The sequence below is a fragment of the Caenorhabditis remanei genome, chromosome X (assembly GCF_010183535.1).
Source record: "Caenorhabditis remanei strain PX506 chromosome X, whole genome shotgun sequence".
Classification (NCBI taxonomy): domain Eukaryota; kingdom Metazoa; phylum Nematoda; class Chromadorea; order Rhabditida; family Rhabditidae; genus Caenorhabditis; species Caenorhabditis remanei.
This window is the reverse complement of record NC_071333.1, coordinates 5,765,626-5,781,519: the sequence shown is the minus strand read 5'-3', so window position 1 is coordinate 5,781,519 and position 15,894 is coordinate 5,765,626. Positions and strand designations below refer to the sequence as shown.

The window sequence follows — 15,894 nt, the reverse complement described above, 5'->3', positions numbered from 1 at the left end:
GTGTTTTCTCAATTTCTTAGATCTTTTCCTCTTTCAATAATTTTGTTATTTCTTCTTGTCTAATTTTGCAATTTAAAAGATGATAACCAAAGACGAAAAAGCGGTTGAGATGATCAGAGATAAGAATAACTGATTTTCGAAAAGAGTGGAGACGTTATCACAAAGGGAAATGAAAGAGTGGTGAAAATTTTTCTATGAACTGTTAGATAATGGTCATTCACTGTTTTGCTAGATAAAATGTTGGGTGATTGAGCTGTGAGCAAGTCTCTTCAGAATAGGGTTCAAATTTGTTGAACAGAAAACAATGAATAAATTTCAAAAATATAACATCGTAATTAGATATACACATACATTACAGCTTTTTTATACCAAAGTTGTTCTTGTAGTCCCCGTTTCACTAGTGTTATTCGATTTCTATGCAAACTAGCTCACTGGTTGAGTTGGGTTATGACTTCAATCAATCTGGAAAGCGATTGACTTCACCGTTAAGTGTTCTTTCTAGTCTGTCTCTCTGCCGAATTTGCTGCAAAGAAAATGTTTCACACAGACGATACCATATGGGTAAACTGAAGGCGGATTGAAATTCTAATGAGCAATTGATGGATCCATGGTTATCAAAATATACTATTGAGACTTAATAAGATAATCAACTTTTGGTCTCTGTGTCCATTCTTTCTCACATAACAACATCTCACTTTTGTTAATAGTAAATTAAGATTGTTTAGTTGTAGGAATTAAAGTGAAATACAACACGCAATTTTTATTTTATATATCGCCTTTAGTAGGCTTGAAAGAGCAGTTGGTGGTTGTATGGAAGGGGTAATTGTGTACATTTCACAGGGGACATGTGGTGATATCAAGACAAAATAGATAAACACTCAAGTCAACAAACGGTGATTCGACGGGGGCAGCTTATTCGTGTTTCCCCAGCTCTTTGGAGTGATCTGCACGAACCAAAGCAATTGTTCTAAAAATATTTTGTTTGTGATATAATTTGCATAACAATTATTTTTCTGTAATTTTTATTTATTTGAAAACATTGTCAATAAGCTTTTTCAACTTTTATTCAATCGTATACAAATTGGACAAATTGGGTCTAAAATTGATTTTGTGTCACTTCAAAAATGCAACTTTTGCCCTGGAAATGACTTAAAATTCTTATACACATAAAATCCTTATTTTTGTTGAATGTAAATTGATTGGTTGTTGAAATGGTAAGGAAATACTTCGCACAATTTTTATTTTGTATACAACCTTAAATAAGGAAAGCACAAAACCCAGTGGGTGGTGGCATTTGAAAGGGGCAAATAGGACAGGTACACTCAATAAAAATTAGCAAAACGGCTAATTAGCAAACGGCTTAGACGGATAGCCGTATTTTTATACAAAATGAGAACAAAATGCGGAGGGAAACTGAGTGAATCAAGACAATGCGGAAGATGGACTTTTGGTAGTTTCAGATGAAGCGTCATCAGGGAACTTTTTCCCTTGCGGAGTGAGAAACTTCACATTATGGAGCATTGTGGAGATCCGCGTCGTCCAATGTGGTGGAGATGACGGCTATTCTACGGGACGGCAACTTATTCTTATTGCCCCAGCTCTTCGGAGTGACATGCAATTCAGCAACCAAGGCAGTCGTTCTGAAAAATAATTGTTTGAAATATAATTTGCATAACTAGTTCTACCTTGAGGGAGAGCCAAGTGCAGAAGTTTTGCGAGGAGTACTCGTCTGCAGGGGATTGAAAATCACCGCCTGAGTAGATACTTTTGGAGTAGACGTATTCTCCACATTCACATCGCCTTGGCCCATCTTCCCATTGTCCATGGTTTTGACAGGGGCGTCATTGAGCCAATCCTCGTCAGGAACATGAGTCACTCTGAATAGATGCAAATAAAAATGAGTCGCTAGTTATTGCTCTTACCTTGGCGGAGTGCGTTTCACTCCTTTAGAAATAGGAGGAAGAAGGAGTTTGCAAGCAACCTCAACTTTCTTGTACTGATTCTGAATCAGTTTCGGATTGTTGGAGACATGAGGTGGCCTGAAAGCAGACGTTGTTTAAATTACTCTGATTCGTTTATACTTACTTGTTGAAGATGCCCGGACGTTTCTTATGGAGCCCAACACTGTCATTCAGCGGATCGGCCAAGAAGTGATAACGCCCTGCAGGGTTCCACAGAGAAACGTCTCTAACATACAATCTACCAGAAGAACGAACAAAGACTAGACTATTCTAGTACAATTAATGTTCCGTTGCAAATGTCACAATTCAATCTCTTTTTCTGATTCCTCCCTCGTTGGCCAGAAGTTTGATCAACATTTAGAACTACATATTGTAATTTTTGGCGTGATGTGTTGAGAGAGGTAAAGCTATCTCAATATTATTTTTTTTCATTCTTGTTGCACCAACAAATGTGATACCCTTAATTTCGTTGGAAGCTCAAAAAGTTGAAGACGAAAAAGTTGGTCAGAGAAAAAAATACATAGATTCACTGATTAATGTTTTTCCGTTCATTTTTTAATTAATTTTTTAATTTTTTAATTTTTTGGACATCCGAGTAATCCGATATCTGGCTACCGCTTACATCTGTTAGATGTAAATGCTAGCAGCGACGAGCAAAGGTCCATGTGTCGTTTTTTAAAGAAATGTAATGAAAAAACAAATTTGAAGATCAATATTTAAAACGTGTCTCATTTTAATGTGACACAAGAAAAAACCAATGATCGAGTATGATTAATTCTATCACGGCTGCTTGAAAAAATTCAATAAGTCTGCGCCACAACATTCAAATTCAAATAATTTCAGGGGAGTAAAACCTGCTTTGTTGGCTAGATTGAAGTGCTGTTTCAATGAAACTAAGACAAAGGTTCGGCGTTCCGCTTTCTATTGAAAGAAGAACTTCTTTTCTGCTGAAGAAACCCCAATGTTACAAACCGGATAAGCACTATTGCAACACTCAAAGCATTGAGTTTCCACGCATCATTTGAAAGTGTTTTATTAAGAGGCACTATCTGTAAGAGTGAGAAGGTTTGTGTTGGGCCATGGCACAGTTGCAAAAAGTTGTTTCAATCTGAACTCTTTTTACAGCATATGTACCCCTATGGTAGTGGTTTACAAAAAATATGTCACCAGTTCCATATGACGTCATCATAGGGATATAGGCCCAATAATTGACTTTTCATCCAAACATTCATAAAAATTTAAATTTTCCAGATAACTTTGTGAAACTTTCGGAACATGTTAGGAGTGTTTTTAACTATACTCACCCAAATTTCCAGCCCTCCAGACACCCCCGAAACCGTTCAATTAAATTTCATTTACGTGTTTTTTCAACTTTTCTCAAAAAATCCCTCTAGAAGCCATAAAATTTCAAATTGTATTCATATTCCCCGCAAATTGTTCTATCAAATCCAATTAAAATCATCAAAAAGTAGGTGGACCATTTTGAGATATTTCGATTTTTTCAAAAATCACATAAGGGTCCCCCCTTATGTAAAAAAAATTTTCTCGAAAAATTCGAAAAAAAATTTGTTCCGAAAACAATCAGAATATTGATAACACACGTGAAGTAAACCAATTCCAAGATTTTAGACCTCAGAAATTGGTTTGAACAGATTTCGAATTTTTCTTCATCAAAGTTTTTTTCCATTTTTTGAGGTTTTCATTAATAATTTGTACAGAAGCCATAAAATTTTTGACGCACTAAATTCCCGCAATATTTAACATACGATCCGATTAAAATCATCAAAAAACAAGTGGACCATTTTGAGATTTTTCCATTTATTTTGAAAATCACATAAGGGCCCCCCCATGGAAAAAAAATTTTATCGAAAAAATAATTCGACATTATTTTAATGCAAAAATGTTCAGAACTTTGATGAAATATTACAAAACAATTTGTAAAAAAGTTTTAAACGTTTTTGCATCGAAATAATGTCGAATTATTTTTTCGATCAAAATTTTTTCCATGGGGGGGACCCTTATGTGATTTTCAAAATAAATGAAAATACCTCAAAATGGTCCACTTGTTTTTTGATGATTTTAATCGGATCGTATGTTAAATATTGCGGGAATTTAGTGCGTCAACTAAAATTTTATGGCTTCTGTACAAATTATTGATGAAAACCTCAAAAAATGGAAAATAACTTTGATGAAGAAAAATTCGAAATCTGTTCAAACCAATTTCTGAGGTCTAAAATCTTTGAATTGGTTTATTTCACGTGTGTTATCAATATTCTGATTGTTTTCGGAACAAATTTTTTTTCAAATTTTTCGAGAAAATTTTTTTTACATAAGGGGGGACCCTTATGTGATTTTTGAAAAAATCGAAATATCTCAAAATGGTCCACCTACTTTTTGATGATTTTAATTGGATTTGATAGAACAATTTGCGGGAAATATGAATACAATTTGAAATTTTAAGGCTTCTACAGTGTCCGACAAAACCATAGGTTCACTTTTCAAGTTGAGTTTTCTCGCGATTTGAGAAGTTGCAAGAAAATTGTCCATGGACAAAAAAAGACCCCTTAAATACTCTAAAATGTAAGCAAAATTACATTTGAATACCTATTATCCTACTCAAAATATGATGAAAAATGTTGAAAATGGCCACTTGCAAACGCGACAAAACTATAGGTTCACCCCAAAAAATCAAAAATTGAAAAAAATAATTTTTCCCAGTGAGTGAATCAAAATGTTCTTTTATCAAATTTAGAATCTTCGTCAAAAATTGAGCAAGTTAAATATATTTCTAAAACATTTTCAGTTAAAAAAATTTGAGAAAAGCGAGAATCTCTGGAAATTCTCAAACCTCTTCGTTTTTCATTTGTCTCGTTCATATAACTTTTATCTAGAATCTCATTTTTGTTCTTACAAATTGTGATATCTACGCGGTAGAGTTTAGTATAGCTTTTTTGAATATTTGACACTTTTTGAACAACTTTGCTTCAGAAGAGTCGAAAATTTTTTGAAATTGGGCACGCACTTACTCGGAAATTTCTTGATATTTTTTATTTTATCTAATTTTTTCGGCTTGTATTACACAGAATTGGTCTTATTGTTCACTTTTTAATTATTTTTTCTAGAGTAGCTTTACTTTAAATTAGCAAAAAAGTAGCAATAATAGTTTTTAGATCAGAAAAGTAGACGCAAAATCACCAGCTCATTCAAAATGTGTTCAATGAGCAATGATGGTAATATTCCAGGATACAAAATATTAATCATTATGTGTTTGTTAGGTTATCAGAATTAGATTACCGCCGCGACAGTTTTCAAAAGTGCTATAAATTTTCCTCCATACGATACAGTTGAAAATTCCTGTTGCCTGTTTTTTATTAATTTAAAGTAAAGCTACTCTAGAAAAAATAATTAAAAAGTGAACAATAAGACCAATTCTGTGTATACAAGCAGAAAAAATTAGATAAAATGAAAAATATCAAGAAATTTCAGAGTAAGTGCGTGCCCAATTTCAAAAAATTTTCGACTCTTCTGAAGCAAAGTTGTTCAAAAAGTGTCAAATATTCAAAAAAGCTATACTAAACTCTACCGCATAGATATCACAATTTGTAAGAACAAAAATGAGATTCTAGATAAAACTTATATGGACGAGACAAATGAAAAACAAAGAGGTTTGAGAATTTCCAGAAATTCTCATTTTTCTCAAAATTTTTTAACTGAAAATGTTTTAGAAACATATTTAACTTGCTCAATTTTTGACGAAGATTCTAAATTTGATAAAAGAACATTTTGATTCACTCACTGGGAAAAATTATTTTTTCAATTTTTGATTTTTTGGGGTGAACCTATAGTTTTGTCGCGTTTGCAAGTGGCCATTTTCAACATTTTTCATCATATTTTGAGTAGGATAATAGGTATTCAAATGTAATGTTGCTTACATTTTAGAGTATTTAAGGGGTCTTTTTTTGTCCATGGACAATTTTCTTGCAACTTCTCAAATCGCGAGAAAACTCAACTTGAAAAGTGAACCTATGGTTTTGTCGGACACTGTAGAGGGATTTTTTGAGAAAAGTTGAAAAAACACGTAAATGAAATTTAATTGAACGGTTTCGGGGGTGTCTGGAGGGCTGGAAATTTGTGTAGGGGTAGTCAAAAACACTCCTAACATGTACCAAAAGTTTCGGAGAGTTATCATAAAAATTGAAATTTTTATGAATTTTTGGGTGAAAAGTCAATTATTGGTCATATTTTCCTAGGATGACGTCATATGGAACTGGTGACATATTTTTTGTAAATCACTACCATAGGGGTACATATGCTGTAAAAAGAGTTCGGATTGAAACAACTTTTTGCAACTGTGCCAAGAGGAATCCTCATCTTACAGACAACGCCTCTTAAATCAGAAACTGTAGCAAAAAAACAGAATTCGGAATATGAAAACATCAAAAAGTTTATGAGAAAACGAAAAGAGTTATAGACACCCTTGCTCTGGTCATGTCATTCTTTCCGATATTATTATTTCCGACTCTTTTGTCTTCTGATAACACGCTTTCAAAAAAGTTTACAACCGTCACTGATAAGCAACACATTTACAATATTTTTTCTCACTCAGTATTAGTGTGGCCAGAGTTACGTACAAAACTTGAAATATGTAGTCAAGTGTGTAAATCGAGGAGGTTATTCTCTAAGTGAAACATTTCAGTTAAATGTGTTATATCAAGCTGAATAACTATTCTTAAATTACTTCAATTAAATACACTTTGTTTTTTGTAACGTACATAATAATTCTCCTATAAAATGTTACGATGTGATTTCCTTATCACGTGCATCAAACTTCGAAATTTTTGATACGCTCTCCGATGAATACAAAATTCAATTTTTTACGGAAAATTTTTAAAGTCAACATCTTATGTACCTAACTCAGAAAATGAATTTTGATTACAGTATTCTACATGTAGATTTCAATTTCCGTTTGATGAACGAAAAAACCCATTTAGTTTCGTGAGATTACAATCTCCTCTATTTCTAATGCGAGTGTTCTATCGGCGACCCGGCTAGCGGAGACGAGGGGTCAAGATGGATAAAGAGAGGGGGAGGCCTCCCAGACAGAAGATAAATTGCTTCCCATCCTTCTTTCTTTTGCTTCCTCCGTCTTTCCATCTCTCCCTCTCCTTTTCTCTCCTCTCATTTGAAATTTTCCTTCACTTTTGCTGCATCGTTTCAATTTGATCCGATATGTTTCTGAGGGGTCATTACAATATTTGCCGTCACTCACCTCTGCCGTTGTTTCCTGAATGTTCACACATCTTTTTTCCTAAGCCGTTACGACACGTGCTTTCTAATGCGCACTGACCATTCTTTCTTCCTCTATTCCTCTTTGTCTATGCATCGGTCGTTTGCATCTATGCGCACGTTCGAAAAGTATGATACGTGAGTTAGCGTTTTTGTAACTATTTTTATTATTCATTGAATTCGAATTTTGAAATATTTCGAAGAAATTCGGAAATCGGATCTTTTGGTCATTTTAATTTTTGCCGGAATGTTAGTTTCACTGGAGTTTTGTAAAAAAAATTTGAAAACTATTGTAGTTTTCTAGTTTCGAAGCAATCTTAATTCAGTTTTGTTTTATATTATTATACGTGCCTGAGTGATGTTGGGTTTAGATATTTTGCATTCGCCCTGTCTACCCCGCCGCGGTTCATTCGGCTGCTCTTTCTTCATTTATGAGGTCACCCCTTCGCAAATGTACCAGCGAGGCAAAATCATCTGAGGTCGCTGCCCAATGCGGGCCAGTTTGATTTGGTCTGCTGTACAAACAGGCAAACCCCACTTGTCTTTTGTATGTAAATGATAATTGATCCTCCAAATCCTTTAAAGAAGTTTTATTGCATTTACTTGGCATGTGAATTTTTCTACAACTTCTCGCCATCCTTCAAATATTATGTCTTTTGTTATCACTTTTGTTTACTTTTTTAAATATGTTTCATCCCGATTGAATATAATTATTTCAGCTTGTCAACCACCACGATTCAAGATGGAAACCCGTTTATTGCTGATTCAAAATTGGATTTCTCAAAGGTATGATCATACAAAAAATAGCACGTAACCCCACACCTCTACAGTGTCCGACAAAACCATAGGTTCACTTTTCCAGTTGAGTTTTCTCGCGATTTGAGAAGTTGCAAGAAAATTGTCCATGGACAAAAAAAGACCCCTTAAATACTCGAAAATGTAAGCAACATTACATTTGAATACCTATTATCCTACTCAAAATATGATGAAAAATGTTGAAAATGGCCACTTGCAAACGCGACAAAACTATAGGTTCACCCCAAAAAATCAAAAATTGAAAAAATAATTTTTCCCAGTGAATGAATCAAAATGTTCTTTTATCAAATTTAGAATCTTCGTCAAAAATTGAGCAAGTTAAATATATTTCTAAAACATTTTCAGTTAAAAAATTTTGAGAAAAATGAGAATTTCTGGAAATTCTCAAACCTCTTTGTTTTTCATTTGTCTCGTCCATATAAGTTTTATCTAGAATCTCATTTTTGTTCTTACAAATTGTGATATCTATGCGGTAGAGTTTAGTATAGCTTTTTTGAATATTTGACACTTTTTGAACAACTTTGCTTCAGAAGAGTCGAAAATTTTTTGAAATTGGGCACGCACTTACTCTGAAATTTCTTGATATTTTTCATTTTATCTAATTTTTTCTGCTTGTATACACAGAATTGGTCTTATTGTTCACTTTTTAATTATTTTTTCTAGAGTAGCTTTACTTTAAATTAATAAAAAACAGGCAACAGGAATTTTCAACTGTATCGTATGGAGGAAAATTTATAGCACTTTTGAAAACTGTCGCGGCGGTAATCTAATTCTGAAAACCTAACAAACACATAATGATTAATATTTTGTATCCTGGAATATTACCATCATTGCTCATTGAACACATTTTGAATGAGCTGGTGATTTTGCGTCTACTTTTCTGATCTAAAAACTATTATTGCTACTTTTTTGCTAATTTAAAGTAAAGCTACTCTAGAAAAAATAATTAAAAAGTGAACAATAAGACCAATTCTGTGTAATACAAGCCGAAAAAATTAGATAAAATGAAAAATATCAAGAAATTTCCGAGTAAGTGCGTGCCCAATTTCAAAAAATTTTCGACTCTTCTGAAGCAAAGTTGTTCAAAAAGTGTCAAATATTCAAAAAAGCTATACTAAACTCTACCGCGTAGATATCACAATTTGTAAGAACAAAAATGAGATTCTAGATAAAAGTTATATGAACGAGACAAATGAAAAACGAAGAGGTTTGAGAATTTCCAGAGATTCTCGCTTTTCTCAAAAATTTTCTACTGAAAATGTTTTAGAAATATATTTAACTTGCTCAATTTTTGACGAAGATTCTAAATTTGATAAAAGAACATTTTGATTCACTCACTGGGAAAAATTATTTTTTTCAATTTTTGATTTTTTGGGGTGAACCTATAGTTTTGTCGCGTTTGCAAGTGGCCATTTTCAACATTTTTCATCATATTTTGAGTAGGATAATAGGTATTCAAATGTAATTTTGCTTACATTTTAGAGTATTTAAGGGGTCTTTTTTTGTCCATGGACAATTTTCTTGCAACTTCTCAAATCGCGAGAAAACTCAACTTGAAAAGTGAACCTATGGTTTTGTCGGACACTGTATACTCAAAATTAATGACTGTCATCCTTCTGTAGCTGTTTCTTTGTTCTATTTTCTTCGTAAATTCAGATTCAAAAACAGAATACCTGTGAACGTAATTTTTGTTGAAACTTTACGAGTTTCAGATATAGGTTTTAGAAACCAAAAACATTTAACTTCATTACAATAACAAAACTTGTTGAAGCCGTGTTTTAACTATAAGTCTATCGTCTTCTCCTATTTTTCTGAAACGGGATTTTTAAACTTTATCATATTATAGATTAAATGACTTCAAAAATCAACTGAAAAGACAGGAACCCGAGCAACAAGTACCTGATGTTCTGCAACATGAAAAAGATCCGGGGTAAGTAAATAAGGAATTCTGAATGAACGGTCCAAAAATGCTGTTTCTAATAATATTTGTTCCCCATCTGCTCACAAAACTTAAACTTCTAACGTTAATTGTTTACAGTGAAAACTCTGAAAATGAAATGGAGATGGAACAAGAGCACGGGGAACAAGAGCAACAAGTTCCGCAAGTTCCAGAGCAACAAAGACATGCTCAACAGTGAGTAATCAAATAAACGAAAACTGAAATTTGTCGCAACATGTCGAAAAATTTCGATAAAGTTTCAACAGCAATTTTCTCGAGTATAGTAAATGTTTGATCTAGAAAACATTAAATAGGCAATTATAATAGAGGACACAAATTTCCCGTTGATGTACAACTTTTTTCATTTTGTTTTTAGACCCGCATTTTGGAGATCGGAGTAAACGGAGGAGAGTTTGGTTTCATGTATTTCTTATAAAAAACGGCACAAACATAAAAAAAATAATTTATTCTAAGAGTGACATCTTAATTGAGGTACTAGGTGATAATGATTATCAATATTGATTTTAGCATATCTTGAACGGAGTTTTATTTTTATGCCGACAATTTATTTAATGGTCCCCTATTTCTTGATGATTTTTCTTTCTATGTTTCTTATATAAAAGCTTCTAACAATACATATAATTTCACAGTGGCAATGAAGAGGATGGTCCACCCCACGGAATGGAAGAAGAGGAAGAGGAACCGGTGGACCTTGAACCAGTTCAAGATGTGCCAGTGAGACGGTGAGATGTGTGAAAAATTATTCTGAATCTTGGAAGAGAAAATGCTTCAAACTCTAGTACAAGATGGGCAAAAAGGGAATAATCAAAGAAACGAAGTGCAACTTTATGAGTTTATGGAAACTTTTTGGCGGTCATCGTATAAAGACAGTGCGCGTCATAAGTATAGAATTTACTCGACTTTCAAAATTTCAGAATTCCTGTAGCAAACATAAGAAAATATCGAATGGCATCCGAATAAGCATACAAAAAACCAACAGTAAAAATGTTTCAGAAATATTGAAGCTTGTTCTCAAGATGTGTCGAATAAAGCCTGAAAATTGACTGCCTCAAAATGTCAAAAAGGAGAACTTATTGGCAATTCTTGCCTGCGCGGTTTTTGCCAAAGAATCTCGATGCAAAACTGTTGTTGACCTCCGAGCAGCGAACGAGCGCGAGCGTGACAACGTTTGCGATTGGCATCATTAAACCTTGGTGGAAAACATGCCAAAACGAGTTTTTGAGTTGATAATTCGCCAAAGAAGTGATATTTTTATTGATTGTTGTTTTTACCGGTTTTGATCAATAAATCGTTAATTCAACACTTGATTCTAAAAAACACGCTATTCCTTTGACGCGGCCTAATTTCTAACAATATTCCACAGATCATTGGAGCAAGCTTCAAGTTTTCTGAAAAAACTTTTTCTGTAGGTTTCTCTGCATGCCTAATCAAAAAGAATTCGCCGTTTTCTCATGTCTGCTACACTAATTCTGGAAACATGAAAATTGAGAAGGGCACAATACTTATGACGCACACTGTACAGCAACTGTTCTTGTTATTGAAATGTCATGCACGTTACTGACTGGCGTCCTAAAGTTTTCAACGGGATTGTATTGATGCGTGGCTGCGTTCTTTTGAATGTTTTGTAATATTAGTTTCAAAAAGCATCATCGTACTTTTAAAGCAGCCCACCAATTTTTAAACAAACATCTCAACTCTCACGAAGTGTTACTCAGAAAATTTTATGATTCTTATATTTACAGGACTGCGCGATCCACGCGACGATCTTCTCATCAAGTTGCCGGAGTAAGACGAAAACGGCCTCGTCGCGAAGTTCCGAGACAGAATGCAAACCTCCCTTCCACTGGCCACACAACACAGCCAGAAGATACGAACAACACGCCAGGATCATATGTTCATGAAGTGAAGACTGTTTTTGATAAAGAGGATGCAGAAGAAATAGAAGACAATTTGGAAACTGAGGCTGGGTATGATGTTATTGTTGATACATATAGAAATTATGAATTCGTTGAGAATGAAAGATAGTTTTGCTGAATTTAGTCAAAAAGCAGCAAATTCTATTATAATCTCTCGCAAGAGTTTTTAAGTCTAAATCAATAGCTAACACTGAAACCAAAATCTATTTTCAGTAAACGTCAAGGTTCAATAGCATAACAATCTATTGAACATTTCCTGGTTAGTATATTTGAACATTCCCGGGTTAGCTCCCCCACATAATGTTGCGGAGATTTCAATGGTTTTACACACAGAGAGAAATCTAACAGAGTAAGTTGTGATATATAACTTTTTTCTAATTCCGCTCATTTCCTTGCACTGTTTAATTTTAAAGTTAGGACTGACATAAAAATTTTTAATTATTAATTATGAAAAAAGCTACGATGACAATGTTACATGAGTTTTTTCAAATTCACTTTTATAATTTTTCAGATTGGCTAAATTCTTGAACAAGCGCCTCATCTTCATGGTTGTCGGAGAAAAAAAGATTGATAACCCAAGAATTAAAATCGTCCGGCAGTATGAAGCACGTCTTCCGAAAAACTGCCAGGAAGCATATCAAGGACAACGGAAGGGATCATCCTGGCTCCAAAACCAAATCCGACATCCCGGAGTTCCAATTAAAAAATTTTCCAGTGCTGATTTAGGAAAGTTTGGACAATCAAAAGAAGGTTGGAGCGTCCAATCAATATTCAAGGTAATTTTTATAATTATTTTCTCCCTTTCACAGTCAAAGTCTTATATTTTCAGAGTGAAACTCCAAACCATGTTTGGGTGCTCTTTGTTGGGTGGGATTCCACAACAATGGAACTCAAAACGACGGCCGAGATTAAGAAAACTGCCCCAGATATGGTCAAAAAATTCGAAAAGAAAAACGAGTTTTGGAAAGAAGTAGAAAAGATGTACAAAGAGAAGGGCTTGTTTGATTCGTTGGAAATTGGTTTTGCCAGGGAAAAGTTCGTCACGGAGGAAATGGCCAATGATCCATCAAATCGGTACTGGCTGTACCAAGACCAGTCCTTTTTTCACACCATGATTCAAGAAAATTATGGACTTGGTGCAGTGCAATATGTGTGCCTCAAAGAAGAGATGGTTCCACCCCCGAAGTTCACAGTAAGTTTTTACAAATCAAATTTCCGATCTGCCCTAACTGACTAGTAAGAGGGCTCCTCAATTTTAATCTGGACAAAATGTGAAAATGCTTCAAAATATGTTTTTTTTTCAATTCAGAAATATGATTTGGTTTTTATTGCACCTGAATACTTTTTTGATGGAAGACACTTGCAACTAAATATTCAATTTTCAGTACACTCCTCACAACATCATGAGGGAATATGTATTGGAAAAATGCAAAGCAATATCTGATGATTACCAGAAGAAATTGGAGGAAGCATTCAAAAAAGGTGCCAGAGAATTGAAAGGAAATGGAGGAGGATGTGAAACACCGCACACATGCAAATGCAAAATTGTGGTGAGTTCAGGAAGCATTTTTAGGAAATGCAAACATTCTGAAAATAGACGGAATTTAGACAAATTAAAAGTTATTTCGAATATATTTCAGTTTGAAACATTGTTCCGGCGGAATCCGCAACAGCCAAGATGGAACCGGCTTCGTTTGAAGCACAATGCCGATGGCCTTCTGGAGTTTCCCGTCGAGTTTGACAGAAACAATCAACGAATTGTTATTGAATGCACTGACGCGTGCGGTTGTTCCATGAGGTGCCCTTGTCGACCGCTCCAGCAAGTGAGACGAAATCCCGTCATCATATTCTACAATTTTCTGATGAATCAATTTGGACTGAAGACGGGAGTATCTCTCAGAGAAGGAGACCTGATCTTCGAATACACAGGAGAGTTGATTTGGGAGCTCGATGGACAAAAGAGACGTGGAAGAAACTCCTCCTATGACGCGGATTTCAAGGTACTTGGAGATGGCTTCGTCATTTCTTCATGGAAGATTGGGTTAGTTACGAATTTACAGAAAAATGTTATATGACCAAAACTATCAGAACTCTTTACTTTGCTCTACAACATGATATATGCTGTTTTTGACTATTCCTAGGAAGTGCTGATGAAAATAGAGCATCACACTCAGATATCAGTTTTTCAATTCAACTAGTACTTTTCTGTGCTAGTCATAGTGATAATTACTGACTATTAAAGTGTCAGTGTGAGTAACAAACTCCTCATTTGATTCAATGAAACGACAATAATAGTTTCTTAAAATGTAGGGTACTGATCACCAAACGTTTGTTCCAGACACTTTAACTTGTTCGCTTATTTCTGGAACAACGGATTATTATTAATCAGAATTAGTGTTTTCCTCACATCAGTGTCAGTTCGCGATATAACTTTCCATTCTTGGAAACCGGGCCGAAACGGGCCGACACGGGCCGGCGCGTAACTGGCTACAAACTCAATATTATCAAACTTGTCAAATTTCGGCTCGGTCCGGCTTCAAGAAAAGAAAAAAAACTATTTTTTGACCGATTTTTTTAATTTTTCAACGATTTTACATTAGAAAAATCCAATTTCTTGATGCATAACTACTTTTTGACTGAATTCTGAAAAATAGTCAAAATTCGATATTTTTGGGGAACAATTCAAAAAATTTCAAAATTTCGTTCAAAAATTAGTTCAAAAAATTTTTGAATTTCAAACCCCGGGCCGGGGCGAGAAAAATTCTAATTTCGGCCCGGCCGAATATTATGATCTGAAATATATACCAAAATGTAGATCTCGGCGAATTTTATGTCCATGACCTACTACGGGCCGGATGGCTATTCGTTAATGTGCCGCGGGCCGGGCTAGAATGGGTTTTTTTTAGTCATTTTCGCTTTTTTGGTACTTTTTCCCGGTCCGCGGCACATTAACCAGTAGCCGTCCGGCCCGTAGTAGGACACGGACATAGAACTCGCCGAGTTCTACAGTTCGGTATATTTTTCAGATAATAATATTGAGTTTGAAACCAGTTACGCGCCGGGTGTGTTGGCCCGTTTTGGCCCGGTTTGCAAGTATGTCATTTTTTAGTGATTAATTGTTTTTGGCACGACTGATTTCATATACGTTGATTAAACAGTTCCAGAGTTTGAATGATAAAAAAACTGACTTCGATTAATATTTCTGCGTTTTGCATTTACCTAATAATTATCTGCACTTTTTGCAATAATTGTCATGATTTTCAGAAATGTTGCTCGTTTCATGAGTCATTCGTGCAACCCGAATGCCATCTTCATTGAGGTTTATGTGCAACAGAACCCGGGAGATCCAGTCATTCCTCGTATTGCAGTCTATGCTCTGAGGGACATCAAAAATGGAGAAGATGTCACGATTGCATACTGGGACAAGGATGATATGCCTCTAATTGGAGACGATAAGTGCTTGTGAGTTATGAATACACATAGTTTTCTCAAAAATGAGCCTGTATTGCTTTTGATATCATACAAGCGGCAATTTTTTTCAGGTGCGCTCCAGATTGTCCTCGATATTTGGTAAGAGTCGAAGATGACGATGACGATGACCGAAAATAGTTTCTCATCCCTCCTTAAAATTATTTTTTTCTGTTTTAGTTGTTTTTCTCTTTTTTTTAAATTTGTTTACAATAGGTTTTTCTCGTTTTTGGACTGTCATTTTCAAGATCTCAAAATTCGGGTTTTCCATCACTTGTAATTACAAAATTTTACGGGTTGCTTATGTTGTATTTGTTTTATATCAAAAAGTTTTTTAAAATGTTTTGCTCACTTATAGCAATTCAGGTCTGGACAGTTCAGTTGCCCGCGTATAAATACGGGGTGATAGGGTCCTGATAAAAATAAGACGGCAAATACACAGTTTCTTACAATAAATATACTTTATTGCAAGAAAATAGAATAAGAG

At 34.6% G+C, this 15,894-nt stretch overlaps 2 protein-coding genes across 2 annotated transcripts; one reads left to right on the top strand and one right to left on the bottom strand.

Moving 5' to 3' along the window:
* Positions 1-1,510: 1,510 nt before the first annotated feature.
* GCK72_023100 (uncharacterized protein) lies at positions 1,511-2,626 on the bottom strand (the record flags this gene model as incomplete). The annotated part of the gene is made up of 5 exons (XM_053735235.1): positions 1,511-1,640; positions 1,686-1,877; positions 1,923-2,039; positions 2,086-2,161; positions 2,584-2,626. 5 exons carry the CDS (start codon positions 2,624-2,626, stop codon positions 1,511-1,513), a joined length of 558 nt encoding a protein of 185 aa, XP_053578801.1.
* A 4,712-nt stretch (positions 2,627-7,338) lies between these two features.
* Positions 7,339-15,548, top strand: GCK72_023099 (uncharacterized protein; the record flags this gene model as incomplete). The annotated part of the gene is made up of 11 exons (XM_053735234.1): positions 7,339-7,385; positions 9,910-9,993; positions 10,102-10,197; positions 10,653-10,745; positions 11,766-11,990; positions 12,451-12,715; positions 12,769-13,131; positions 13,325-13,489; positions 13,580-13,980; positions 15,204-15,401; positions 15,482-15,548. 11 exons carry the CDS (start codon positions 7,339-7,341, stop codon positions 15,546-15,548), a joined length of 2,004 nt encoding a protein of 667 aa, XP_053578800.1.
* Positions 15,549-15,894: the final 346 nt, after the last annotated feature.